Source organism: Artibeus jamaicensis, unplaced genomic scaffold (genome assembly GCF_021234435.1).
Source record: "Artibeus jamaicensis isolate MK-2021 breed Jamaican fruit bat unplaced genomic scaffold, CSHL_Jam_final contig_484, whole genome shotgun sequence".
NCBI lineage: Eukaryota > Metazoa > Chordata > Mammalia > Chiroptera > Phyllostomidae > Artibeus > Artibeus jamaicensis.
In genome coordinates, this window is record NW_026521859.1 from 474,942 (window position 1) to 502,267 (window position 27,326).

Sequence of the window (27,326 nt, forward strand, 5' to 3'; positions counted from 1 at the left end):
GTGGTCCCATTCACTATTGTGATTTCTTTATTGATTTTGACAACTGTTATATCTTTACTAAATCCAGAACGAATTCCAATTTTAGAAAAATCTTTTAATACAACATATTGATTCATCTAAGAATTTTAGTAGTGTTATAAAGAAGCGTTAAGCAAGCCATGTGTTATGCTTTCCAGTTTCTGTCTATAAATATACAGATTGATGAAATAAATTTTCACTTTCAAGGATGACATTAAAAAAACATACCATATAAGAGTGGTTGTAATAAATTTTTTAAATAAAGAAGAAATTAACAAAAAGAAAACATTTTCTAAGAGAACAATTCTTTTATTGTTCTTCCTTTTATTGTTGTTCATTCTTTTATTGTTGTTCAAGTACAGTTGTCTCCATTTTCCCCCCACCACTCCCCTCTCCCACCTTGGATCCTGCCTACCTTTGGCTTTGTCCATGGGTCCTTTATACATGTTCCTTGATGACCCTTTACCCATTCCCCGTTATTATCCCTTCCCCCACCCCCTGGTTACTGCCAGTTTATTCTTTATTTCAATGTCTCTGGTAATGTTTGGCTTGCTTGTTTGTTTTGTTGATTAGGTCCCACTTATAGGTGAGATCATATAGTATTTTGCCTTTCACAGCTTGGCTTATTTCACTTAACATAAAGATCTCTAGATCCATTCATGCTGTTGCAAAGGGTAGGAGCTCCTTCTTTCTTTGTGCTGCATGGTATTCCATTGTGTAAATGTATCATAGTTTTTTGATCTACTCATTTACTGATGGGCACTTAGGTTGCTTCCAGCACTTGACTATTGTAAATTGTGCTTCTGTAAACACTGGGTTGCATATATTCTTTTGAAGAGGGGTTAAAAATAGCTGTTCTCATCATTGCAGAATGATGAGAACAGCTATTTTTAATATTTTAGGAAGAAGGTGATTAAAACATTATGAGCATACTACCAAAAATTCTATCTTATATATATTTATTGTGGAGAAATAAAGTTCTTAAGTGTTTTATGTAAATAGAGAATAATAAATAAGAATAATAGGAGTTTTTATATTCTAAAATGTATAAATATTATCTTCTATAGCACATGATTTATTCTGTAAATTATTTTAAATACAATTCTATTAAAAACCATAAAATAATAATGTTATTTATTTTTTCTATTCATTTTTAAAATTTGTTTAAAGATTTTATTTATTTATTCTTAGAGAGAGGGGAAGGAAGAGAGAAAGAGGGAGAGGAACACCAATCAGATGCCTCCAACATGTGTGGCGGAAACAGGGACTGGGCTTGCACCCCAGGCATGTGCCCTGATTGGGAACTGAACTGGAGAACTTTTGCTTTGCAGGATGATGCCAAACCAACTTAGCTACACACATCAAGGCATCTATTACTTTTTAAAATCTTTTTCCAAGTGTAATATATCTATTTAAGTATCATAAAGATGCAATGAGTCTAACATATGTTTTTAAGTAACAAGATAGCTCATAGAAACTGAAAATAGATATATAAACATTAGGATTCTAAGCTATCAAGTTTTCATTATTTATTTAAATTATTTTTGAAGAAGAAAAATACATCATTAGGAATAATAGTATTTTGTCATATGAGCAGGATTCATTTAAGAGTAAGTGGTTGAGGAGTTCTGTTTTTGGCTAAGTTGGATTAATAAGGTCTACATTTACTCTTCTGAAACAACCCAAATAAAACAAAACAAAAAGGAACCTGAATCAGACCTGCATTTTTATATTCATATATTCCACATACATATCAAACACATACTGTGTGCCAGATGCTACTAAATTAGGAGCCGACCTGTGCAGTGATCAGCCAAGTAAAAGTGCTGCTGTTGTCAAGCTCAAACTTTAGTGGGGAGACAGAAAGCAAATGATCACTTCTTAGGGAAAAACACAGGTCACCAATAGCTATTTGTGGTTTCTTGCCTAAGCAGAACAGGTAAATCAGCTACCCTTTTATTACTATAGAGTGTATATGTAATATATTCTTATACATCATTTTCTTCCTTTTCTTAAAAACCCATACAACCAAGTAATTGTGTCTCTAATAGTGTTACACATCATTAAGTATGACCACATTTCTCTCTGACCTCCTTCCATGTACCAAACCTCACTGATGCAACCCATTTAGTGGAAAAAATATATAGGTTGCTTTTGTTTCAAAATGACAGATTGAACCACAATTGAACTCCAGTGAACTCTATAAAACTTATATCAATTTAAAATATAAAGCAGTAAATTTGAGACATTTATTTGCTCTGCTACAAAAAATCTCATATCTTTTATCCTGTGGAAGCTTAGTCCTAAACCTCCTTCATTTTTTTCCCCATAGAGAAATTCCAAACACATTTAACATAAAAGTTTTCCAGTTTTGCTTTCTTTTGATTAAGTATAATTTTGGGGGATAAAATGTTCGTAAAATTCTCTAAAATTGAATAGACTGAATACACTGCATTGAATACACTGAAAATATGCAATGAAAAAATCATTCTTTAGTATATCACAAAAATATGCAAGCTCTAACTACTTAGGGTGAGTGGCTTCACTTTGACATGATGTGTATAAGGAAAAACAGATTATCTCTAAATTATAAGCAGAGGAAGTGAGAATGGATTTCGGGCTTGGGGAACAGCTATTAAGGGGATAATAGACTTTTGATGTCTGCCTTTTCACAGTAGCACAATAGCTAATTCCTGTGACTCCTGACCTTTCAGTGTCTCCTGACCAAGTCCTAGCATTAATCTAGTGCTTATCTGTCACCCACCACATTTGATAGTCCTGGTCTCTGTTTCCAATTATCAGTCATTAGAGAAGGCACTGAGCAATTTTAGAAGAACACTCACAAAACCTTTGACCTGTTTTTGTCAGATAACCAAAAATATTCACTGCAGATAAACTATCATTTCATTGTATGCGAGATATAAAGGAAGGTTCTTTGCATGTATTGATTTATTGTGACCTCTGTCACCTTCAGGTGGTTAAAAATGGATTTTTATTTTAACTTATGGAGCAGAAGGGTTCACAAAGTCCTTCAGTGAAATCTGGTGAGATTAGTTGACCTCTAGCTGCCAGACAATCTGTAAAACCCACAGATATTTCCACTAAAGAAAACACTAGAAATAAATATTTACCAAAAGGTGATATCAGACAGTGGTGCCTTCACATTGATATGTTACAGGCAAACGCACATTTCTCAAATATTTGTACACAGTGTGATTAAAACACTTTATTAATATACTAAATATAGTTTCTCATTGTTAAGTAACATCTTACAAAATGAATTATGTATCATCTGTATTCTAAACACATTTTTGAAATTTAATATTAATACTCAACACACAAAAGTTAAATATTTGTTTTAAATTTCTATTAATAATTTTCTATATAAAATGTTTATTACATATGTCTATTTTATGTATATGTATGTGTATTTATATATACATACTTCAGGATGCTTTGCTTTCTTCAGGGATAAAAATTAGTGCTTCAGACTCATTTAAAGAATAATTGTGTCAGAATAAGCAAATTTGATTGAGCTGATGGGTGATATATAAATATCAAAATATGTGCTCATTTGTGCTCTACCTTGTATACATGAAATATCTAAACAAGGTATCAAGTAAATGCAATTATTTTCTATCCCTCCACAGTTGCAGAAATCCAGGCTGAAGATGTTTTTAACTTCCCTATAACAGTTATTTTTCAAAAAACCAATGACATAAATCACACTTAATAAACCTATATTTTAGATAAATAAGTTGACATTTTGATCATCAAAGTGGTCGTGTTTTAGGAAAGGTAGGAATTTCATATAATTAAACTTTTATTGACCATTTACTATACAAAAATATACCTGTTTGAGGTATGTGCAGAAATACAAAGAAACAACAAAAAATGGATATTTTTGATATCCAAAAAATGGTTATCAAAAAATGGATATTTCTTCAAAGTGTCTCACTCATGGAGTAAATACAAAGTGGCATCATAATTATAATGCAGATGGAAATGATTAATATGATAGCTACGCTTTTAGGGATCTTTCTGTATTCCAGACCCTATGTAAAGATTCTCTGTCTCAAATATCATGCAACCTTTATGGCACACTGTGAAGTAGGGCTTTTATCTACCTTCATTTTAAAGATGGACAAACACATAGGGAAAAGTAGGTTTCCTAGTATCACACTCATTATTAAGTTAGAGAACTAAGATTGAATTCAAGTGTTCCTCACTTCAGAGCTGGGACTTTTAACTGTGGTACATATCATCTCCATTACCAAAGGGAGACACAGAAAAAATGCTATTAGGATCCAAGCAGGAAAATTAATTTAGACAAAAATAGTGACGGCTGTGTTTGTGGGAGTAGAACTGGAAATATTAAGTAGAGGTAGAATTTGGATCTCTGAAAATCAGTAAAACATTTTAGTTACTGGAAAGGATGAGCAAAATGATGAAGTTAGGTAAGGGAGATAATTATTGAGAGATCATTAATTCCTTCAACTTTCTTTCCTAATTATTTGAGTGTTGACAGTGTGCTTGCTTGTGTTAGGTGATAATGGTTAAAAAGAATAAGTTCCTGTCATTAATTATTATAGTATGCAACAATACTAGAATGGGAATACTGGAAAATATTGATCAATTCCCAGACAACTCTTATTATTCCTTACATTTCATCCTGACCCCATAGACCCCATAATGTGCATTGACAATAAAATATTTGTTTTTTTTATTACTTTGGCCATAAGCTATCACTTCTCCTTTACTTGTATGAACTCTTTTCTGTATTCAGCATAATTCTTTAAGACCAAACTTCAAATGATCTTCTTTGAAGCCTCCTGCTTAATGTTTTGTTCCATTTTATTCTGCTTTATGTTACACATATTCCTCATGAGCCTCACAACAATTATACCATAACTGTACTTTTCCATGTCTGTTATTTTTTTATTCTGAGCTCCTATCTCTTTGCTTCTTGTATCTCCTTAATTATAGGGTTTGCACCAGTTAGCCAATAAATATTTTCAGATGAAACAAATGTGGAAGTAGAGGAGCTATTTTCAGGATGATCAAGATGAGTAGGGAAGAGAAAGGCAGCCTTCTGACAGACAGGAGATAGACTGAACCTGTCAGCTAGGGCTCAGAGTTGCTGGCTCAGCCCTCACGGTTCTGTTGGGGAGTATACTGGACAAGACCATAAGGGAGGGAGCCAAAAACAGAACCATTTCACAGTCATATCTGAGCACAGATTAAAAACAAGACCATTGTTCAAATCTTGAAAATGACCCTTGTTGACATGAGTGACTGTTGCTCCTTTGCCAACTTTACTTCTTTATTCTACTCCCCTTCTTCCAAAATCCTAGAAAAAACTCATTAAAATACCAACTGTTACCTTTGCTTCCTGAGGGCACCCAGTTCCAGAGCAAAGCCATGCTGCTTTGAATTGCTGCCCACATCACTCTACACAATCCCAATGAAGTCTTTCTGACAGCTTCTATTCTACCAAGGATCCTTATGGCATCTGTCCCATCACATATGTTGAAACAAGTCAGTAATCCCAACTGTGTTGTTCTATGTAGGTATATTTCTAGTATTCTATTTTCTGGGTATTGACATAATGTAGAAAGAGAGAATGAATACACAGAAGAAAAATTGCTAAGAATGAACACAGGAAATTGGGAGCAAGGCTCAAGCGGAGATACTGGCCTTGGAATAAAAGAAAAACTTTTGCCCTGAGACCAAAGTAACAGTCATTAATACTTGAACTTCTGGGGCACTGAACATTAAATTTGGAGTCATAAAACTGGGATACTATTCCTGGCTTTGTATTCAATAGTTAACTCAGTTTGTGACATCAAGGAAGTTAATTTTTTTATCTGTACTGTGGAGAAGAAATGGAGGCTCTATCTATTACATCAAATAAGGGAGAAGAAACAAAAATTGAAATATATTAATTTTATGAAATCAACAGTTTGTTATTGATTATTACCTTACTAATGAAATATATCAATTTTCTTTTGTTTTTATTTCTTAAACTTTTTTTTACTGATGTTTCAGTACAGTTGTCTCCTTTTTGCCACCATTTTCCCCCAGCCTACCCATGCCCGTCTCCCTCCCTCAATTCCACCCCCACCTTGGCTCTGTCCATGGGTCTCTCATACATGTTCATATGTCCCTTTTCCTTCTTTCCCATGTTATCCCCCTCTCACCTCCCCTCTGGGTACTGTCAGTTTGTTGACAATTCCAATGTCTCTGGCTATATTTTGCTTGCCAGATTGTTTTGTTAATTAGGTTCCTCTTATAAGTGAGGTCATATGGTATTTGTCTTTCACTGCCTGGCTTACTTCACTTTAGCATAATGCTTTCCAATTCCATCCATGTTGTTGTGAAGTATAGGAGCTCCTTCTTTCTTTCTGCTGTGTAGTATTCCATTGTGTCGATGTACCATAGTTTATTGATCCACTCACTTACTGATGGGCACCTAGGCTGCTTCCAGCACTTGACTATTATAAATTGCACTGCTATGGACATTAGGGTGCATAAATTCTTTTGAATTAGTGTTTCAGGATACTTAGGGTATAAACCCAGCAGTGGAATTGCTGGATCAGAAGGAAGATCCATTTTTAGTTTCTTGAGGAAATTCCATACTGTTTTCCATAGTAGAGGCTGTACCAGTTTGCATTCCCACCAACAGTATACTAGGGTTCTCTTTTCTCCACAACCCTCCTAGCACTTGTTTGTTGATTTGTGATGGCCATTCTGACCTGTGTGAAGTGGTATCTCATTGTGGTTTCAGTTTGCATCTCTCTGAAGGGTAGTGATGCTGAGCATTCTTTCACATTTCTCTGGGCCCTCTGTATGGCCTCCTTGGAGAAGTGTCTGTTCATGTCCTTTGCCCATTTGTTAATTGGATTGTTTTCTTCCTGGTATGGAGTCTTGTGAGTCCTTTATATATTTCAGAGATAAAATCCCTGTCCTAGATATCTTTGGCAAATACATTTTCCCATATAGTTGGTCCCCTTGTCATTTTGCTGATTTCTTTAGCTGTACAGAAACTTTTTTATTTTGACTAAGTCCCATTTGTTTATTTGTTCCTTTATGCCCCTTGCTCTGAGACATATTGGTGAAAATATTGCTGCATGGAATATCTGAGACTTTTATGTCTACTCCTCTAGGACTTTTATGGTGTCACGACTTACATTTAAGTCTTTTATCCATCTTGATTTTATTTTTGCATATAGTATAAGTTAGTGGTCGAGTTTCATTTTTTTTTGCATGTAGCTGTCCTGATCTCCCAACACCATTCATTGAAGAGATTAATTTGATTCCATTTTATGTTTCTTTCCCTTTTGTCAAATATTAATCGACCATAGATACGTGAGTTTATTTCTGAGCTCTCTATTCTGTTCCATTGATCTATGTGTCTGTTCTTGTACCCAAAGCAATTTATAGGGTCAATGAAATCCCTATTAAAATACCAATTACATATTTCACAGATATAGAACAAACACTTCAAAAATTTATATGAAACCATAAATGACCCCGAATAGCTGCAGCAACTCTGAGAAAGAAGAACAAAGTAGGTGGGATTACCATACCTGATATCAAACTATATTATAAGGCCATGGTAATCAAAACAGTCTGGTACTGGCATAAATATATCAATTTTCATACTAACATTTGATATGGATAGCTGTTATTGTTACAGTATTCTAAAAAACCATTGGGGGCTGACTGCTATGACCATCCAATCTAAGGAAATAGACTATGAGACATTTTCATCCCAATTATTCCAAAGCTTTTTTAAATATAAGACTTTATTCCTTGTGTGTTAAATTGGCTGTATTTTTACAGCAAAATAATAAAAATATTATATCATTAATTACATTTTTAAGTTTCAAAGTTATATGCAGTAAATTTTAGTGTTTCTTTAGAAATTAATGTGTTTATCCTATTACAGTATTTAAATTATTTAACCATCTCACCTTTCTTTTGAGATTTTCCATCTTTATAAAACTATATTCATGAACCATTTATGAGTATAAGTAAGAGTGTTTTAACTATTTTAACATTTGAAAGTACATTGAAACTGTCCTTTGAAACAAACATGTAGGGGGACAATTTTCTCTTCTCTAGGTCACACTTTGTTGTGGTGTTAAGAGGCTGTTAGGGTTTCTGGAACCTACAGTTTACTACACTCTCTGGAATGGTTATCCATTCAAAGAAACATATAATGTGCATTTACTGACCAATGAATAGGTCTTTATGGGACCAAGTTTATGTTTCTCAGTGGAGTAGTGGGTGAGGATGATTTGTGAAGTGACACCCTTTGATAGACATATAATATATTTGCTTTTTTTCTTTTAGTTTAAAATGCAACAGAGGTAAGTAATAATTCTATGAATAATCTCTTAATGATTTTTCTGCACTCAGCAGCAAACAGTGATGTGTATTCTTTCAACAGCTGGCTAGGCTCCTGGGAGAATGCTATCTTTGCCTTTCAGCTACTGATTCTATTTGTGTCTTCCAAGTTACAGCCCTTGTGTGGGAGATTAAGATTGATTGTCCATGAATGGGTGTCCTTAAAAATGTAGATAAATCACTAAAGAGATAAAACTGCAGTTCTCTATTAATTACTTTTACTCTTCAGATATTGTGGACTTGAAAATATATAGTCATGACATTTCTATCCAATTTCTATTAATGATAAAGTCATTCACAGAGGTGTTTGTTTGGAAAAAAAGAGAGACTGTAATCAGTCATTAACTTCTGTTAAGTTATATCTCAACAATAAAAGGTTTCAGTGTATGTCTTTAACCACAAGAAGTTTAATCTTTGCAGAACTTTGGCAATTTAGAGCACTTAGAATGCAGTTTGATGCTTATGTAATGGGAACCCTGTGTCTTTTCACTATCAGCCCATTAATCAGGGAATGTGAATCCTTTGATTCATATTTTATCTCTTGAATGCTTTGATGTTGCCACTCTTTAAACCAAAATATAATAAATTTGTTCTCTGGTTATGTCAGTGGATGTGAGCTTTTAGTTGTTTTAGGTAGTTCACATAGATGGAAAATTTGGGTATACACAAAAACCTGCTTCCTCGAAGCAGAAGCAAAATATATTCCCCACCATCACTATAACTGGGTTTTGAGTGGTGAGCTGTATACATGTTGCTGAATTTCTGATGGTTTATTTTCAGTGAGGTTGGGTGTATGTATACGCAGTAAAGCAAATCTTTTAAATTTGTGTAGAGAGCACTCTTAGCAACCATCAGCTCAAAAAAAAAGCAACTTTATGTTGATGAACTTATTTTATTTTAATGGTTATATTCATTGGAGTATACTTAACAACCTTCAAAATAAGCATGCACCATAAACAACAATGGGAGAAGAGCATGTGGCAGTAAGTGCAATGTATGTGTGGCTGCTTGGCAAAACAGAGCCTTTTGATTGTGTTAAGCATGCAAGCAGACAGAGAACAGCAGTCTGGGCAGGTCATTGCATGCTCTTCAAACAGTTTTTGTAGGTGAATTTGCTGATCCAAGATGGGTGCTGTAAATCTAGTTATACTTGTTCCTAAATTCTCTTTTCCACTTCATATGAGGAAAATGGTGTCTGTGACAAACAAATGGTCTCCACTGGAGAAAAGTGATAACCTTCTGATCTTACCATGTTTTAACACTTGTCATTCTGTCTCCTTGACAAGTCTGGTTTGTGACTTGAATGAGCTCACCCTCCTGCTATTTTTATTTTATTTGTTTTTTATCTTTTTAATTAAGAGAGTCTTTTTTACTACCAGATAGGAATGTAATCATGGCTTTTATGAAATCTTGCATATTTTAATCTGGTAATTTTATTAGAAATAATAATAAAGATTTTTAGGATACTCATGGTATTTAGGTGATATAATGTGTAAATTAAATAGTGAATTGAATGAATCAAATATTTAACACGATGTGATTAAAAAACAAGAATAATATGCATATAAATGTTTTCATCTTTATCCCTTGTATTTTAAGCTTTCCAAGTCACTTACAATGGCAGTGGGTAATAGCACACTGTAAAATGCATGAATGACAAAGAGTATGCTTAATATTGACCAAAATCATGACCATACAGATAGGGCATGGGTATCTCCTATAGAAAGTTTACATTTAGGGGATATAAAATGTGTGTGTATATTCTTTTGCATCTGTTGTGGAAGTGTTGTTTTTGGTAGTGAGTATGTTAGAAAAAAGATTGGAACATGAAGGGATCCAGATGGTGAGTTACAATTATTTTAAAATACGGTTGTAGTAAAAGGATGACCTCACATAGGAGTATAAATATATGATAATATTCACTTGTTTATGAATACACCTGTTTATTCATTTTCTCACATAAGATATAGAATCAATATGAAATAAGGGAATATAATGCAACATTTGCTAGGATTGATTGGAAGAAATGAGTTCTAGAAGAATGAGCTGAATTCAGAAAGTATGGCATCCATAGAGTAGGAGCATCTTAGAAGAGAATCAAAGTATTGAAAGAAGACCAATGTCCCTGAGTGATAATTAGATAAAGCAAACAAATAAAACTAAACCCAGGAAGAACAAACAAGCAAAATGCTGTGATGTTGAGGTCTAGGGATTTGAAATCTTGACTTTTGGATCAAATCTTTCCCAATAATATTGCTGTGGTTGCTTAGGCACATTATAGAAACCTATGGACACATGTAACATTGTATGGATTAAACAAAATACGTTTTAATGCAATAAATGAGAGTTAAATAAATTATTACATCTTTAGTCAATGGGGAATGCAGTAAAGATAATACTGAGTAAAAAGATGGAACCTGATTTTGGTCCATTTATGTAGTTTTCATTCAATCAATATTTATTAAAAGACATCTTTGAATTATGCAATATATTATGTTACCTGTTAATTACATATTGATGGTCAATATTCTTATTCTATATCTTATTTTCCACATTTTTTTGTATTGTTGGAAAACATTGCTTAAATATATTAACAGTGAACCAGTCTCAAAGAACAGAACAGCAGGATGTCATTATGTAGTTGGTACGGACATCGAACAAAGATTTATAAAGAGCTTTAGAAGACAGACATCTGTTACCACCTAGCTGTCATCACCCAATTTCTCATTCTTAAATCAGGATATGACTATTTGATCCTCCCGAGCATTACTCTTTGAGGTAACTGAGATTACCTTGTGAATATTTGTGAGCATCATTAGGAGTGCTAGTCTATATAAATACAGGTTTTATTCCATTATGCACTCCAACATGTCCCATGAAATTTACTAGTGAAATTATAATTCAAAGCAGTAGGATATAGGATTTTTAATCACTGGACAAATCTGTACTGCAACTTTATTCTGTGTGGTATACTTAATATAAATTTTTATTAAACTCTTTGAAAATTTGCCCCCTTAGGGGGTTAGGTTAAATAGCCTGGATTATAAAGCTGAAATTTTATAATAACAGTTGAAATTCTAGCTTTCCACTTTACAACACTAACATCTCACAGGGGATTCCAGAACAGTAGATGACTTTACATAATATGTATTCAAAACTCATCTGCATTTTCCAGGTGCATGCTTTAGATTGGATCCTAACAAACTCATGACTCAACCCTTATTTCCAGGATTATAGTTTTTGTGGTCTAAATTTCAAATATAAAATAGATTGCTAATGAAAAATGTTACCACTTAGAATTTTGAATATTTACTTTCAAAATAGAGAAGATATATTTCTGAATGGCTGGTCGGTGCATATATCATGAAGTAGAGTTGGGGCAGTGCCACCTTGTCAAACAAATGAACATTTCTGCAGCAAAGCAATAAATATTCATATTGAAGTGGAATAAATAGAAACTTTAAATGACCTAAAATCAGTTAATGTCCAACTTTTCTGCCAAATGAACTTGAAGCCAGACTTTTCATTTTCAGAGTTTTTTGGATTTTGAACTTGTGAATGTGAGGTTTTAGATCTTTGTTAAAGTGTAACTACTTCATAAATTAGGGCAAAGTAATACATAGTGCATAAGCAAGAGGTAGCATATTTGACATTTAAAAACCATAGCCTGGTAGCATTGAATGCTTCGGTTTACACTTTTTGGCAAGGTACTTATTCTTTATACCTCCTCAGTTTCTTTATCTTCAAAATGAGGATAATGATGGAACCTGTCTCATAGGTTGTTATAAAGTGTAATATGTAACTCTTCAAAAGTACTTAGAACAGTGCCTGGCATCTAAATTAGTGCCAGGCATTTAAAGTTGTTTCATATAAAACATGACTATTTCATAATGTCATCTACTTAAATTAAGATCAGAAAAGAACAAGTTAAGATTGAATTAAATTTAGTTCTCTCTAAACAAAAGCTTTATATTCATACATGTACTTTCAGTTACTAGATACCCAGTTTCTAGGTATTTTCTATTCTTAGCTCTTCCCTCTGAAATGGCTCTCAGGAGAACAGACAAATGGAGATGAAGGGGCCAAGTTCATGACAGTCTACATTATTACCAGCAAAAGCTTACACAGAAAAGAGGTTTGTATTATGGACCAAAATAGGATTTTAAAAATAAGGGCATCTTTCTTATTTAAAGAAAAATTGATAAATAATCTTCCTGGGAATGGACCTCTCTTAGGACTAAGAAAATGATATTTTAAGAAAACAAAACTTCATGGATTGTGTGAGGTCGTGTTAAAGTGAGCCGCACAGCCCAGTTGCAACACCCTTGCCAAGCTCTATAGGACAAAAGTACTTCAAGATGTAGCTTCTAGTTTTCCCTTTGCTGGCTTAGGTACCTGTGGTGAAGGTGGGGATGAGATCCTTGCTCTCCTAAACCACTGCCTACTCTTCTAGGGAAAGTAAACTAGAGATTATTTTGGATAATGAAGGCAAAGAATTCTGGGGGCCTTTGTCATGAGCTTCCTCTCAGCTGTGGAACCCACGTGTCACTGGAACCCAGAGCTCCAGCAGCCACCGCTCCCACTGTCATTCCTGGAGGGTTGTGACCCATTTCTCTCTTTCTTAATCTTAACCTTTTATCTAGTTTAGGATCCCAAGTTTCATATATTCATAGTGGTTTGACATAACTTCAATTAATCTTTTAAAGATATTTTTCTATCTTAATCCAATTTTTGAACTTGGTAAATTAATTTATACAGCATATATTTTCTTGGAACCCAATTTTAGCAATGAAACATGTCACTGAAAAAAATTTAAAAAATATTGTAGGCTGTAATTATGAGACACCTTGCATACTGTGTTATGCAGTGGATTTTTAAAAAATTCTATATTAACTACATAACTGAAATTTTGAAAAACTTACTAATACTGAGAAACTGAAGTCTATCAAATAATATTGTATTACTGAAAATGAACCTTTTGAATAGGTATTTTTGTAAGAAAGTTTTGGTACCCAGTAGATAAAGACTGTATCAAATAATAAACTATTTTACAAAGCAAGATTAATCATATGCTGGGCATCTTCTCTGCTGAATTCTTCAACAGCCATTAATATTCCCAAAAGGAGCTTCCAGCCAAGATGGAGGTGTAGGTAGACACACTGTGCCTCCTCACACAAATAAAAGAAGGACAACAACAGATTTGAAAAAAAGAAAAAACAACCAGAACTGACAGAAAATTGAACTGTGTGGAAGTCCAACAACAAAGGAGTTAAAATATATATATATATACATACACATCCAGACCAGTAGGAGGGGTGGAGACAGGCAGCCAGGCAGAGAGGACTTGTAGCAATGTCATGGCTGGCAGAGTGGGTGGTCCCACATTCTCTTGCAGATAAACCAGGAGAACCAACTGGGGAGTGAGACAGACTGTACAACCCAGAACTCCAGTGTGGGGAAATAAAGCCTCAAACCTCTGATTGAAAACACCTGTGGGGGGTGAGGCTGCAGTGGGAGAAACTCCCAGCCTCACAGGAGAGTTTCTTAGAAAGACCCACAGGATCCTAGAAAGTACACAAACCCACCCACTGGGAATCAGCACCAGAAGGGCCTAATTTGCTTATGGCTAGTGAGATAAGTGACTGAAATCCACCAGAGAGTGGAGCAAGCTCCATTGTTCCCTCTCAGACCCCTCCCCACATACAGCATCACAACCCAGAGATGTGGGTTGCCCCTCCCTGGTGAACACCTAAGGCTCCACCCCTTCCTATGTAACAGGCTGCTGAGATGCACCTCTCCCCCAGAAAAAATGGCCCAAATAAAAAAATAGATCAAAACTCCAGAAAAATATAACAAAGCAATGAAGAGATAGCCAACCTATCAGATGCACAGTTCTAAGCACTGGTACTCAGGATGCTTACAGAATTGGTTGAATATGGTCACAAATTAGATGAAGAAATGAAGGCTATGCTAAGTGAAGAAAATAAAGGAAAATGTACAGGTAACCAACAGTGATAGGAAGTAAACTGGGACTCAAGTCAATGGTGTGGACCAGAAGGAAGAAAGAAACATTCAACCAGAGCAGAATGAAGATACAAGAATTCAAAAAAATGAGGAGAGGCTCAAGAACTCCCAGGACATCTTTAAACATTACAACATCTAAATCATAGGAGTACCAGAAGAAAGAGGAAGAGCAAGAATCTGAAATTTATTTGAACAAATAATGAAGAAGAACTTCCCCTATCTGGTGAAGGAAATAGACTTCCAGGAAGTCCAGGAAGCTCAGAGAGTCCTAAGGAGGAACATACTAAGGCACATCATAATTATATAAGTCAAGATTAAAGATAAGGAGAGAATCTTAAAAGCAGCAAGAGAAAAGGAGACAGTTACCTACAAAAGATTACCCATAAGACTGTCAGCTGATTTCTCAAACGAAACTTTGCAGGCAAGAAGGGGCTAGAAAGAAATATTCAAAATCATGAAAGGCAAGGACCTATATCCAAGATTAACTGGCAAACCTATCATTTAAAATGGAAGGGCAGATAAAGTGCTCCTCAGATAAGGTCAAGTTCAAGGTGTTCATCATCACCAAGTCCTTATCATAAGAAATATTAAAGGGATTTATCTAAGAAAAAGATTAAAATATGAACAGCAAAATGACAACATATTCACAGCTACTAACAACAGAACCTAAAACAAAAACAAAAGCAGACTAAGCAAACAACTAGAACAGGAACAGAATCACAGAAATGGAGATCACATGGAGGGTTATCGGTGGGTGAGTGGGTGGGGAGAGATTCGGGGGGAAAGGTACAGGGAATAAATGGCATAGATGGTAGGTAGAAGATAGACTGGGGGAGGTTAAAAATAGTATAGGAAATGTAGAAGCCAAAGAACTTTATATATATATATATATATATATATATATATATACACATATCCCATGGACATAAACTAAAGGAGGGGGAATGAGAGTGGGAGAGAGTGCACAGGGCAGAGGGGAATAAAGGGTGGGGGGAATGGGACAACTGTAATGGCATAATCAATAAAATATATTTAAAAATATTCCCAAGAGGAGATATTTTTTGACTTTATTTGATAGGGAAGTTGCTGAAGGGGAAAATATATCCCCCTTCAATTCTGAGAGCAGAGCAAGGTCGTTAGGAGACTAAACTAATGAAAATGCATTTTAAAAAATTTTACATGCTGAAATGAGAAGACAAACTCCTCTGGGGAAGACATTTTAGCAATAATCTTTATTCTGAAATGAATTTGTTTTATGTATTTGACCTCAAAAATGTCATAAACACTGTCCTTGTGCGCCTGTAATTTCTCAGTCTTTCTTCCTATTTTCTCCCTTGGCTGTGCTAAATCTCACCACCACCTTCACCTGAAATTCTGGAATTTTCTGTAACATAGTCTTAATTTTTGTATGAACCCTCTGTGTTCTGGTATTTGATACATACTAGTAATCACTTTACAACCTTCACTTTTAAGAAATGTTTTTGGATAGCCTTTCCATTTAGGATCCAGGAATTTGTATAAAACCACAAAGGTTATGTTGCTTTTGAAGTAATGGCTGTTGGTTTGTAAAGTTTCCTTCATCTGGAAACACATATAAGTCTGTGGTTTTAGTGTTTTCCCAGTTTTATAATACCCTGCTTGTTTGTTTTAATTACAAAGCTGGAGAATTTACCATTAATTTCCATATTTTATAAAGGACTCACTTTCTCTCTCTTTTTTTCTTTTATTTTTCAGTTGAAAGAGACAAGGATTTTTCTCATCAGCGAAGGCATTACAAAGAATTCCGGTTTGATCTTACTCAAATTCCTCATGGAGAAGCAGTTACAGCAGCTGAATTCCGGATATACAAGGACCGGAGCAACAGTCGATTTGAAAATGAAACAATAAAGATTAGCATATATCAGATCATCAAGGAATATACAAATAGGTATGGACTTTATTATCTAACTTATTTTAGCAAATGTTAACTATAGGAAAACGTATTAGTAACCCATGTGGTCTATAAAATCTTTGGGTGCAATGGCATTGAAAGCCAGGTACAGACACATTAAAAGTAGTTGGTCTGGGAAGTGTCTTCTGTGTTCCACAGCTTTTCCTTAATTCTGACACCAATATTTCTGTGCTACATGGTTGCATATTTCCACATATGGGTTTTCTAGGCCTCGTGTCATTTTGAAAATGAGAAAACTTCCATTTTATTCTGTGCACATAAACTTCATAATTAAGATGATTCAAATTACCTGGTATTTTGTAAGTTGGGGAAGAGAAACTTGGTTTTCACTGGCATTGAATGTAAATTGTGTGTGTTCTTAGGTGTATTTTTTTAGAAGAAATACAGTATTTATTCCTTTTTAATAATTAATTTAAATTTCATTTTTTTAATTTTAATTGTTGTTCAAGTATAGTTTTCTGCCTTTTACCCCCATCCCAGCCTACCCCTCAGGTCTCCACCCTCCCATTTCCACACATCCCCCCCTTGTTATTGTCCATGTGTCCTTTATACTTGTTCCTGTAAACCCTTCCTTTTTGCCCCTGAAATTCCCTCCTCTCTCCCCTCTGGTCACTGTCAGCCTGTTCTCAATTTCAGTGTCTTTGGTTATATTTTGCTTGTTTGTTTGTTTTGTTGATTAGGTTCCTATTAAAGGTGAGATCATATGGTATTTGTCTTTCAACACCTGGTTATTTCACTCAGCATAACGCTTTCCAGTTCCATCCATGCTGTTGCAAAGGGTAGGAGCTCCTTCATTCTTTCTGCTGCATAGAATTTCATTGTGTAAATGTGCCATAGTTTTTTAATCTATTCATTTACTGCTGGGCACCTAGGTTGTTTTTAAATTAAATTTATAAGACCTATAAATTTTATTAGTTAATAAATTATATAGGTTTCAAGTGTACAATTCTAAAATACATTATTTGTACATTGCATTGTGTGTTCACCACCCAAAGTCAAATCTCCTTCTGTCACCATATATGTGACCCTGTTCACCCTTTACTAACTTTCTCCCAGTCTCCTGTTCTTCTAGGAACTACCATATTGTTGTCTGTGTCTATGAGTTTTTGTTTGTTTCATTATTTCTTATTTTTTTCATTGCTTTGGGTCAAAGAAGAAACAAAAAAGAGATAAAAAGATATGTAGACACAAATGAGAATGACAATATGACATATCAAAACTTTTTGGATGCAACCCTATACTGTGTGGCTCAGTTGGTTGAAATGCGGTACTATATACCAAAAGGTTGGGGGTTTGATTCTTGGTCAGTGCACAAACCTAGGTTGCCGGTTCGTTCTCTGGTTGTGTTGCATATGAAAGGTAGCCAATACCACCTATCAAAGTTTCTTTCTCACATTTTTTCTTTCTCTTTCAATACAGTAGCATATTTAAAAATTAAAAAAAAAATTGGGATGTGGCAAAAGCAGTAATAAGAAGGAAGTTTTATTACTACAGGACTATTTCAAGAAACAATAAAAATCCCAAATAAAAAACCTAACATTACATCTTTTTTTTCTTTTCTTGTTTTTAATATATTGTATTAATTATACCATTACAGTTGTTCTATTTCCCTCCCCTTATTCCCCTCCACCCTGCACAACCCCTCCTCCACAATTCCCCCCCTTAGTTTATGACCACGTGTCTCAAGTTCTTTAGATTCTATATTTTCCCTACTATTCTTGCCCTACCCCCTATCTATTTTCTACCTACTGTCTATACTACTTATGTTCTGTACCTTCTCCCCTCTTCTCCTCCTCCCACTCCCCTGTTGCTAACCGTCCATGTGATCTTCATTTCTATGGTTCTGCTTCTGATCTAGCTGTCCTCTTAGTTTGCTTTTGTTTTAGGTATGGTTGTTAATAACTGAGTTTGCTGTCTTTTTACTGTTTGTATTGTTCATATTTTTATCTTCTTTTTCTTAGATAAGTCCCTTTAACATTTCATATAATAATGGCTTGGTGATGATGAACTCCTTGAATTTGATCTTATCTGAGAAGCACTTTACCTGCCCTTTCATTCTAAATGAAAGCTTTGCTGGATAGAGCAATCCTGGATGTAGGTCTTTGGATTTCATGAGTTGGAATACTTCTTTCCAGCCCCTTCTTGCCTGTAAGGTCTCTTTTGAGAAATCAGCTGACAGCCTGATGGGAACTCCTTTGTAGGTGACTGTCCCCTTATCTCTTGCTGCTTCTAGGATTCTCTCCTTTATTTTAATCTTGGCTAATGTAATTCTGATGTGCCTTGTGTGTTCCTTCTTGGGTCCAACTTCTTAGGGACTCTCTGAGCTTCCTGGATTTCCTGGAAGTCTATTTCCATTGCCAGAATGGGGAAGTTCTCTTTTATTATTTGTTCAAATAAGGTTTCCACTCATCACTGTTCCTCTTCCCTTCTGGTATCCCTATAATTTGGATGTTGGAGCATTTAAAGATGTCCTGGAGGTTCCTAAGCCTCTCCTCATGTTTTTGAATTCTTGTTTCTTCATATTTTTCTGTTTGGTCATTTTTTTCTTCCTTCAGGTCCACTCCCTTGATTTGAGTCCTGGTTTCCTTTTCATCACTATTGGTTTCCTGTGCATTTCCCTTCATTTCAATTAGTTTAGTCTTCATATGTTCCTCTAATTTGTGACTAAAATCAACCAGTTCTCTGAGCATCCTGATCACCAGTGTTTTGAACTGTGCATCTGAAAGTTTAGCTATTTCTTCATCACTTAGAGTTATGGGCTCTGGGGCTTTGAGTTCTTGAGCCATGTTTTGGTCTGTTCGTGCCTGTTACATATGAGGGGTGGAGCCTTAGGTGTTCACCAGGGTGGGGCCACCCAGGTTGCTGGGTTGTGATGCTGTATGTGGGGGTGGGGTCGAAGAGGGGCAATAGCAGTCCCCTCTGCTGCTTCCTGCTGCTGGAGCCTGCATGGTCCATGTCACTGCTCACTCCTTTGCCTGGTTTATCTGTACGCAAATGTGTGACCTCGGTCAGCCTGCCGCCTTGTGCCCTCAGTGGGTCTGCCCATTGCTACGCCACACCTGGGATTCGTCCTCAGCTGCCTGCTTGCCTGGTTCTGTCCTAAGATCTTTCCTGACTGACTCTGCTCCGCCACTGCCTCTGGCCCTCCTACCCATCTGGCTGAACAGTTCATTGTTGTCAAACTTCCAAATAGTTCAATTTTCTGCATTTTGGCTGCGTTTTTTGTTACTAAATCTTTGTTGTCTTTAAACTTGGTTGTGCAAGAAGTCACAATGTTTCCACCTATGCCTCCATCTTGGTGGAAGTCCACATTACATCTTTAAAGAACCAGAAAAGGAAGAACAAATGCAGCCCAACATCAGCAGAAGGAAGGAAATAATAAAATTAAAGCAGAATTAAATAAAATAGAGAACAAAAAGACAATACAAAAATTAATACAATCAAGAGCTTAATAAAGAGATTAATAAGATCAACAAACCTCTAGCTAGATTCACTAAGGAAAAAAGGGGAAAAGACTCATATGAACAAAATCAGAAATGAAAGTGGAAAAGTTGCAACAGATACCATAGAAATACAAATGATCATACAAGAATACTATGAAAGACTATATGCCACCAAATTCAGTAACCTAGAAGAAGTGAACAAGTTTTTATAGATCTATAACCATCACAGACTGAGTCACAAAGACCTGGAAAATCTATATTGAACATTATGTATGTTTTTGATGTAAGACATCATATTTGCAATAGCTTTGACAGTTAATATGTCTTCTGTTTCTAAAATATTTAATTCAAAATGGTACAAAAATGGACAGAGAATCTGAAATACTAAATCTATGAAAATCTCAGTTGATAATCACTGCAAATGAATCATCAAATAGAATAAAGCAGGGAGCTTACTGGTGTTCTCAGACCCTTCATGCAATGATGCAATCGCTCAGGTAATGCCTTTTACAGGTGATTTGCCACCTTTGTTAGACAGTTCTTACATTTAAAAAAATATATCAAAATGTTATTTTGAGATGAAATCTATGTCTGTAGCTTCTATTCATGAGATATAGATGTGCCCTTTGGTGAAGTACAATGTCCTTTTTTTGATAAGACATCTACTTAAAGAGAGCTATCACAACCCACTAAGCCCCCTTTGTTTCCTTGTTGAATGTTTCTAGTTCCTGGCATTTAGATTTTTCTTGGTCTTCTGGAGTGCCAGTGTCCCAATGGCTGTTCCATGGACAACTACCCCCTTTACAATAGTCATTGAGGAAAAAATAAAAAGTCTGAGGTGATTTGTATTTGAAAAGTCTACCAATTAGACCATTCTCTAAGAGGATATCTGAATATTAAAGTCTTGGAAAGGCTTTGTAATAAAAAGACCTACCTAGTCTTGTTCAAAATTATTTGATAAGGAATCTTTTTCTTTGGATGTGTAATATTTAATATCCTATAAACCTCTGGTTCAGCACGGCAGAATTTAATAAACTGATCTGTATAAGAGATCTATCCTAAAAAAGTGCAGCCATTGTTAATATAACAAGAATGGTTGCACAATATCATGTAATCTGGCATCCAAGGAGAGTGGACTGGAATGCACATGTGTGAACAATGATGACTTCACTGTACTAGTCAATGGGGGTGGTAGATGTTGAGTGAGCAGTGAGCATGTGTACTGTGTGGTTATCACATTCAAAATGACTGAGTGAGTAGAGCAATGAATCTGCATCACATTTTGCATTAACTTGAATGTTCTGAGGAAACTATTATGATGATTCAGAAAGTTGTATCTATGGGCAATTTGTGATTGGCAGTTTCATCACAACCACACACACACTCATGTATCACATCTGGTACAGGTTTGTTTGGTAAAATATCAGATCATCCAGGTGACTCAGCCCTGCTATACCCATACTGGTGTCCTGTGACTGCAGGCTTTTCCTAAAACTAAAATCACCTTTGAAAAGGAAGAGATTTCAGAACATCAGTGAGATTCAGAAAAATGCAACAGGGCAGCTGATGGCAGTTGGAAGAACTGTGTGAGGTCCTAAGGTGCCTACTTTGAAGGACATTGAGACACCATTGTTCTATGTTCAATGTTTCTTGTGTCTTCAATAAATGTCTCTATTTTTCACATTACATGGCTGGATACCTTCTGGACAGACTTTGTACACTGTTATTTTAAGAGCAGTAATTCCAAGGCAGAAATTTCTGTGTTCCTTTGTTAGTTTTTTTTTTAAACATATTTTATTTATTTATTTATAGAGAGAGGGGAAGGGAAGGAGAAAGAGTGGGAGAGAAACATCAATGTGCGGTTGCCTCTCACATGTCCCCTACTGGGGACCTGGCCTGTGCCCTGGCATGTGCCCTGACTGGGAATCGAACCGGCAACCCTTTGCTTCACAGGCCCGTGCTCAATCCACTGAGCTACACCAGCCAGGGCCCTTTGTTAGTTTTAACAGTTACTAGCTATTTGTATGTGGGTGAGGGTTTTTTAAAATCTTAATTCAATAGTTCCATTTATAAAATGGGGATATTAATTTTTCTTTCTCAGAGACAGGGCCTGGCGTATTACATTATTTTTAATACTAAATAATGATAGCATTTTTCAAAATAAAGTCACAAGAGTTGAAAATAATATTTCAAATACATATTTCTGTGTCTGTTTTTCCACTTGGACTATCAGCTATTTAAATAGGGACTTTGTCACCCTGGCTGGTGTAGCTCAGTGGATTGAGCGCGAGCCTGCAAACCACACATGCACAGTTCGATTCCCAGTCAGGGCACATGCCTGGATTGCAGGCCAGTTCCAAGCAGGGGACTCACCAGAGGCAACCATACATTGATATTTCTCTTCCTCTCTCCTTCCCTTCCCCTCTAAAGATAAATAAATAAAAGTCTTTTTTTTAAAAAAGGGACTTTGTCTTAAATAATTTTATTATTTATTTTATCCCCAGCACTACAAATTTATTTTGTATGCTTTAAAGTTCTGAAATCATTATGACCCATGACTGGAATACAACTTCCACTAACATTCTAAAATGCTTGAATTATCTTTGTTTGTCGTCATTCACAATACATTTTTTACGCATGTTGAATGTTGAATTTGCACATGGTTATTTCACATACAAAGATTTTTTTTCAAGAAGAGTTGTTATGTCACATCTCTATTCTCTGGAATATATTTACTGATTTTTAAAAATCTATATACAGACTTTTACACTGATCACTATTAAAGGTCTTAACTTTTATTTAGGTCATTTTTCCATCTTCTTTAGAATACTTTTTGAATATTATCCATTGAACTAGCAACCCCTTTGAGCTGTTCTAAGTATGTGAACTGTGTAATTTAAGACATGGTAACAATGATGGGAATAGGACTAGTAGAGTCTACTCATAGTGATTTATAGATTTATTTCTGAATGAATTCATGCAGATTTTGACTAGTAATAATTTTGGGATATTTATGGCTATTGATACTTTGCTTATCAGACTTCATTATTTTGGGAAATTACATTTCTGTTAAAATACGAGACAAGCATATATATCTTGAAACTTTGGTATTTCTTCAATTATACTCCTTTAAAAATATTGCTCTTTTTTTGTTATAAAAGTTTTGTTTATTTATTTATTTATTTATTTATTTATTTATTTATTTATTTATCTACAACTATATCTACATGTTCTTTAGTGTTGTTGGGTATAATTTGGCTAAGTCTTTACATACTTCTTTTTAATTTTTAATTAATTGTATTATCATGGCATTGGTTAATAAGATCGTATAGGTTTCAATTGGGCACGCAAAGCAATACACAGATCATGTATCATAGAAATGTACTTTTCGTGTATTTTCACATGCTTAAATCTACTCTAACATCTAAGATTTTACTGATGTTTTTCTGAGTTTTTGAAAAGTGATTTCTAAAAATGTAAAGTACACCTATATCTTCAGTTGGTGTTCTCTTGCTTCGTCATTTCAAACTCTAGATGGCATAGATTGAACAGATTCTATCCAATATACAAAATATTATTTTGAAAAATTACTTTTGTAAATTCAAGTTGGTATTAATTGAAGTCCACCCAGTTCTCACTTTTATGCATTTGCTATCATGAATTGTGGCTGCATTATTATTTTCATAATGCAGAGGTATGCTGTATCTACTGTCTCCTGTGGCATTTGTTCTTGCTAAGGTGTATGGGCTTCTTCGCTCCAATTATCTTTTTCAATCTTTGAAACATACACACTCACACATGCATAGCCTTCATTTCAATTTTATACAGCATCGATCAGGTGAGGGAAACTCTGGCAAAATACCTCCCTTTTCTTTGAAATAATCATTCATTCATGAATCCACAAGGTAAGAAAATGTAATCTTCTGCCTATTATGTTTATAGATGTAGGGTTCACTTTTGGCACTTCACCTTCTCTTCCAAAGGAAGATATTTAAGAAATAAAAAATGTAGAAACAACACCAATACCTCTTAGAATACTTCAGGTTCTATGTAGGATTCCAATGTCACCGTAGAAAATGATAATGTACAGCAGTAAGCTCATAGGCTTTGGAATTCATGTGTGGGAAAATTGCTGTACATCTTGGAGTCTCAGTTTATAAATCTGAAAAGAATAAAAATAAAAATAAATATTTTAGAACAATAAATGATATTTCTGATCTTTGGGTAGGACTAATGTTTATCACAATGCAAAGATTATAGCTCATACTTAATAGATATATTAGTTAATATATAATTGTTCATATAGTTTAATAGGAATGTTTATATCAGTAGGGTTTAGAGGTTTGTATACATAGGGTAAACATAAGTAGGCGGTTATTGTAATTAACAGTAGCTAACACTTGCCAACACCTACTTTTTTAAAGATGAAGTAAGCAAAATGATGCTTGATTAATAAAAATATATGATGTTTGATTCATATAGAAGGAATTGCTATGCCTTTATACCTAATAATGAAATGAACACCACCCAACTTAACAGCAATACTATTGGAGCTCCCTGTGAACTTCTCCCTGAAAACACGTTTTAGATAAAGTCAAACTCTTCTGTAAAATACAGTTGATGTGGTATGGGGATTGGAAACTGCTTATTAATAATTGTTACAGAAATATCAGAGATGTAGAAAGGTAAAACAATTTATGTATAAATGTTTATCCCAATATTACTGTTTACAACTGCATAAATTGAGAAACCCAGTTTTAATCAGAAGAGAAAAAGTTACACTCCATTTCCTGAAAAATGAAAATGTTATGCTTTATATTACAAGTAGAAATTGTGTTTTAAATATATTTAGTAACTGCCCTGGCTAGTGTGGCTCAGTAGGTTGAGCATTGGCCTATGAACAAAGTCATTTGTTTAATTCCCAGTAAGGGCATGTGCCTGGGTTGCAGGTTGGGTCCCAGTTGGGGTGCAAGAGGCAACCAGTCAATGTTTCTCTCACACATGGATGTTTCTCTGCCTCTTTTTCTCCCTCTCTAAAAAATTAATAATTAAAATCTTTAAAAAGACATTTAGTGACCTTGGAAAGTTCTCAGACTGTAATGTTAATTGACTAAAAGCAGAAAACTTAATTATACATATTATTTTATTAATTTTAAATAAATTCATGTGGAAAACAGAATGGAAGGAAGAATCAAGTGCTTGTTGCCGGCTTGTGGGTAATTTTAAATTTAATTTCCCCCTTTCCCGTACTTTTCATGTTTTTATAATAAACATTATCATTATAATCAGAAACATGCATAATTTTAGTTGACAGAAAAGATAATGAAACAGCTTTATATCACACATTTCTTTATAAATTTACATTCTCACTTCCCCAGTTCAAGAGGTGAAAAGTCAAAAACAAAATAAAACAAAAATCAGGATTTCAAAATAAATTGCTCATAGTTTTTCTTAAGCTATGGAGGACATTTTTCTTCCCCACAGAAAATGAAGATAAATAAATACTGGTTTTTCTTTATTCCATGGAAAAGTTTTCTGCCAAGTGGGAACCTTGACTTCAGTTCTCTTAGAGTGAGGAGAAATGGGTGAAAAACACTTCATTTACATATCTCACACAATCAGATGAACATTTAATGTGAAATAGTAATTTTAAAATCTGATTGTTACTGCTTACCTGCCGTTTCATTTATTTCCTAAATCAAGAAGTAAAAATGGAAGTAAGGAGAAGAAACCAGTACTTCTGGCCATTTTCAAAGCCAGGGTCACCTCTTAAAACACAGATCTTCAAACTTGTGAATTTTGTCTACTTATTATTTTGAACTAAACTCAAAAGCAATTGAAAAATCAGTGTGGACTGTACACTTTAATGCAGTGCATTTGACAGTGTATATCTGTGTGTGTGTATGTATGTAAATTTTGAATCCTCGCAATAATTTAAACTGATGTTTATTTAGGTATGTTTTACATTCAAGGCATGGATCTATTAACCATCTAGTCTGTGGATACAATCAACTAAGAAACAACAATGACGCCATCTCTTTACCTACTTATTTATCTTAGTGAGGCTTAAAACTCTTAAAAGCATATATTTTATTTTACCACCTACCACTGCCCCCATGTATCCTTACTCATATTTAAATGTGTGTCATTTAAAGGAGTGTTCTGATATTCATCCAAATCTTTATTTTTCTTGGTCAAAAGTTCACACACTTTGCATCATTTCGCTCATTTAATCTTTTCATAAAGCTTGACAGCCCCAAATTTTATATAGAAGGCACTGCTCTTCAGTCACACCTCATATATCTGGCGCTATTGGGAAATGAGATTTCCACATGATTGAATTTTCCAGATAATTCAGCTGAGTTCGGCATGCTTCCGCTGAGTGCCTACCATGTGGCAAGTGCATGGGGCATAGGCCTGGTAAGTAAGATCTCAAAAGCTCCTAGCCTGAGGGCTGGGGGCTGCGGTGGGCCTGCTGCACACAGACTTTAATAACTATAATACAATGTGCTAAGAATTATGATGTAAGTATGCACTAAGTGTTGTGGAAACACACATGAAGGGAAAATTAATTCTTCATGTGGGAGGGTAAGGGGCCTCAGGCAAAGCCACTGAGTGGGCTTCACCCTTGTTGGGTCTCAGAGTAAGAACTGCTGAGAAAGGGGGGAAGGGGAAGTTGGATTCTAGAAGAAACATTCCTCAGTGTTAAACTGTTTAAATTGATAAAGGAATTAAATAATGCAAATAAAATGAGTAACAGCAAATACCTGCCCATTGAACGGGGACTTTCCATGTGTCTGGCAATGTGCTAAATGCTTTACTTGAATTAATTTTTTCACAAATATACGTAGTTATATATTCCCCAACGGAAATCTGCTATGTATAATTCAACCTTTTCCTAATGCTCCATTATGAATGTAAATTCCTGTACTCCATTGTAAAACCATTTTAAGCTAGTTTGCTGGTTGTCACTAGCCACCTTTACTACTTGGATATATTTAGCTAGGCTGTCATCATTCCGGTTCACAGTCAGCTTCATATTTACATCATCTCCCCACTCCTGCTTCTCTAAGATTTGTGATTCTTGTGTGGACATAATTCAGATTGTGCACTGACACTTTCTCCTTAGGAGGATTTCGTGGGCTCCAGAGAGCAGTGTCGCAGAGCAGGACGCTCAGATGGTTGATGACATTTTTTCTGAGTATCAGGACAGCACACCAGGACAGCTTACGTTTCTTCAGCACGCTGAGGTTGTGCTCTATTTCAGTGGTTCTCAACTGAGGGGAGCTGGCCCCCAGGAGACATTTAGCAATGTCTAGAGACATTTTTAGTTGTAGTTGCTGATTCTAACAGTTTTAAGCTGAAGCTGCTCATGAGAGAAACTTTTGACATTATAAACTCCAGAGAATACCACTTATTAATTTGTATTCTCTTGTAAATGTGTTCTGTCATAATGCTGTAATGTAATAACTAGTGAA

The 27,326-nt window shown here is 35.0% G+C and overlaps 1 protein-coding gene across 1 annotated transcript in view; it reads left to right on the forward strand.

The window, feature by feature from the left end:
• Positions 1-27,326, forward strand: part of BMP5 (bone morphogenetic protein 5) — a 120,582-nt gene that overhangs the window by 48,826 nt on the left and 44,430 nt on the right. Inside the window, exon 2 of the mRNA XM_037152083.2 lies at positions 16,189-16,381. Within this exon, the coding sequence (XP_037007978.1) occupies positions 16,189-16,381 (193 nt within the window). The remainder of the gene's footprint in view (positions 1-16,188; positions 16,382-27,326) is intronic.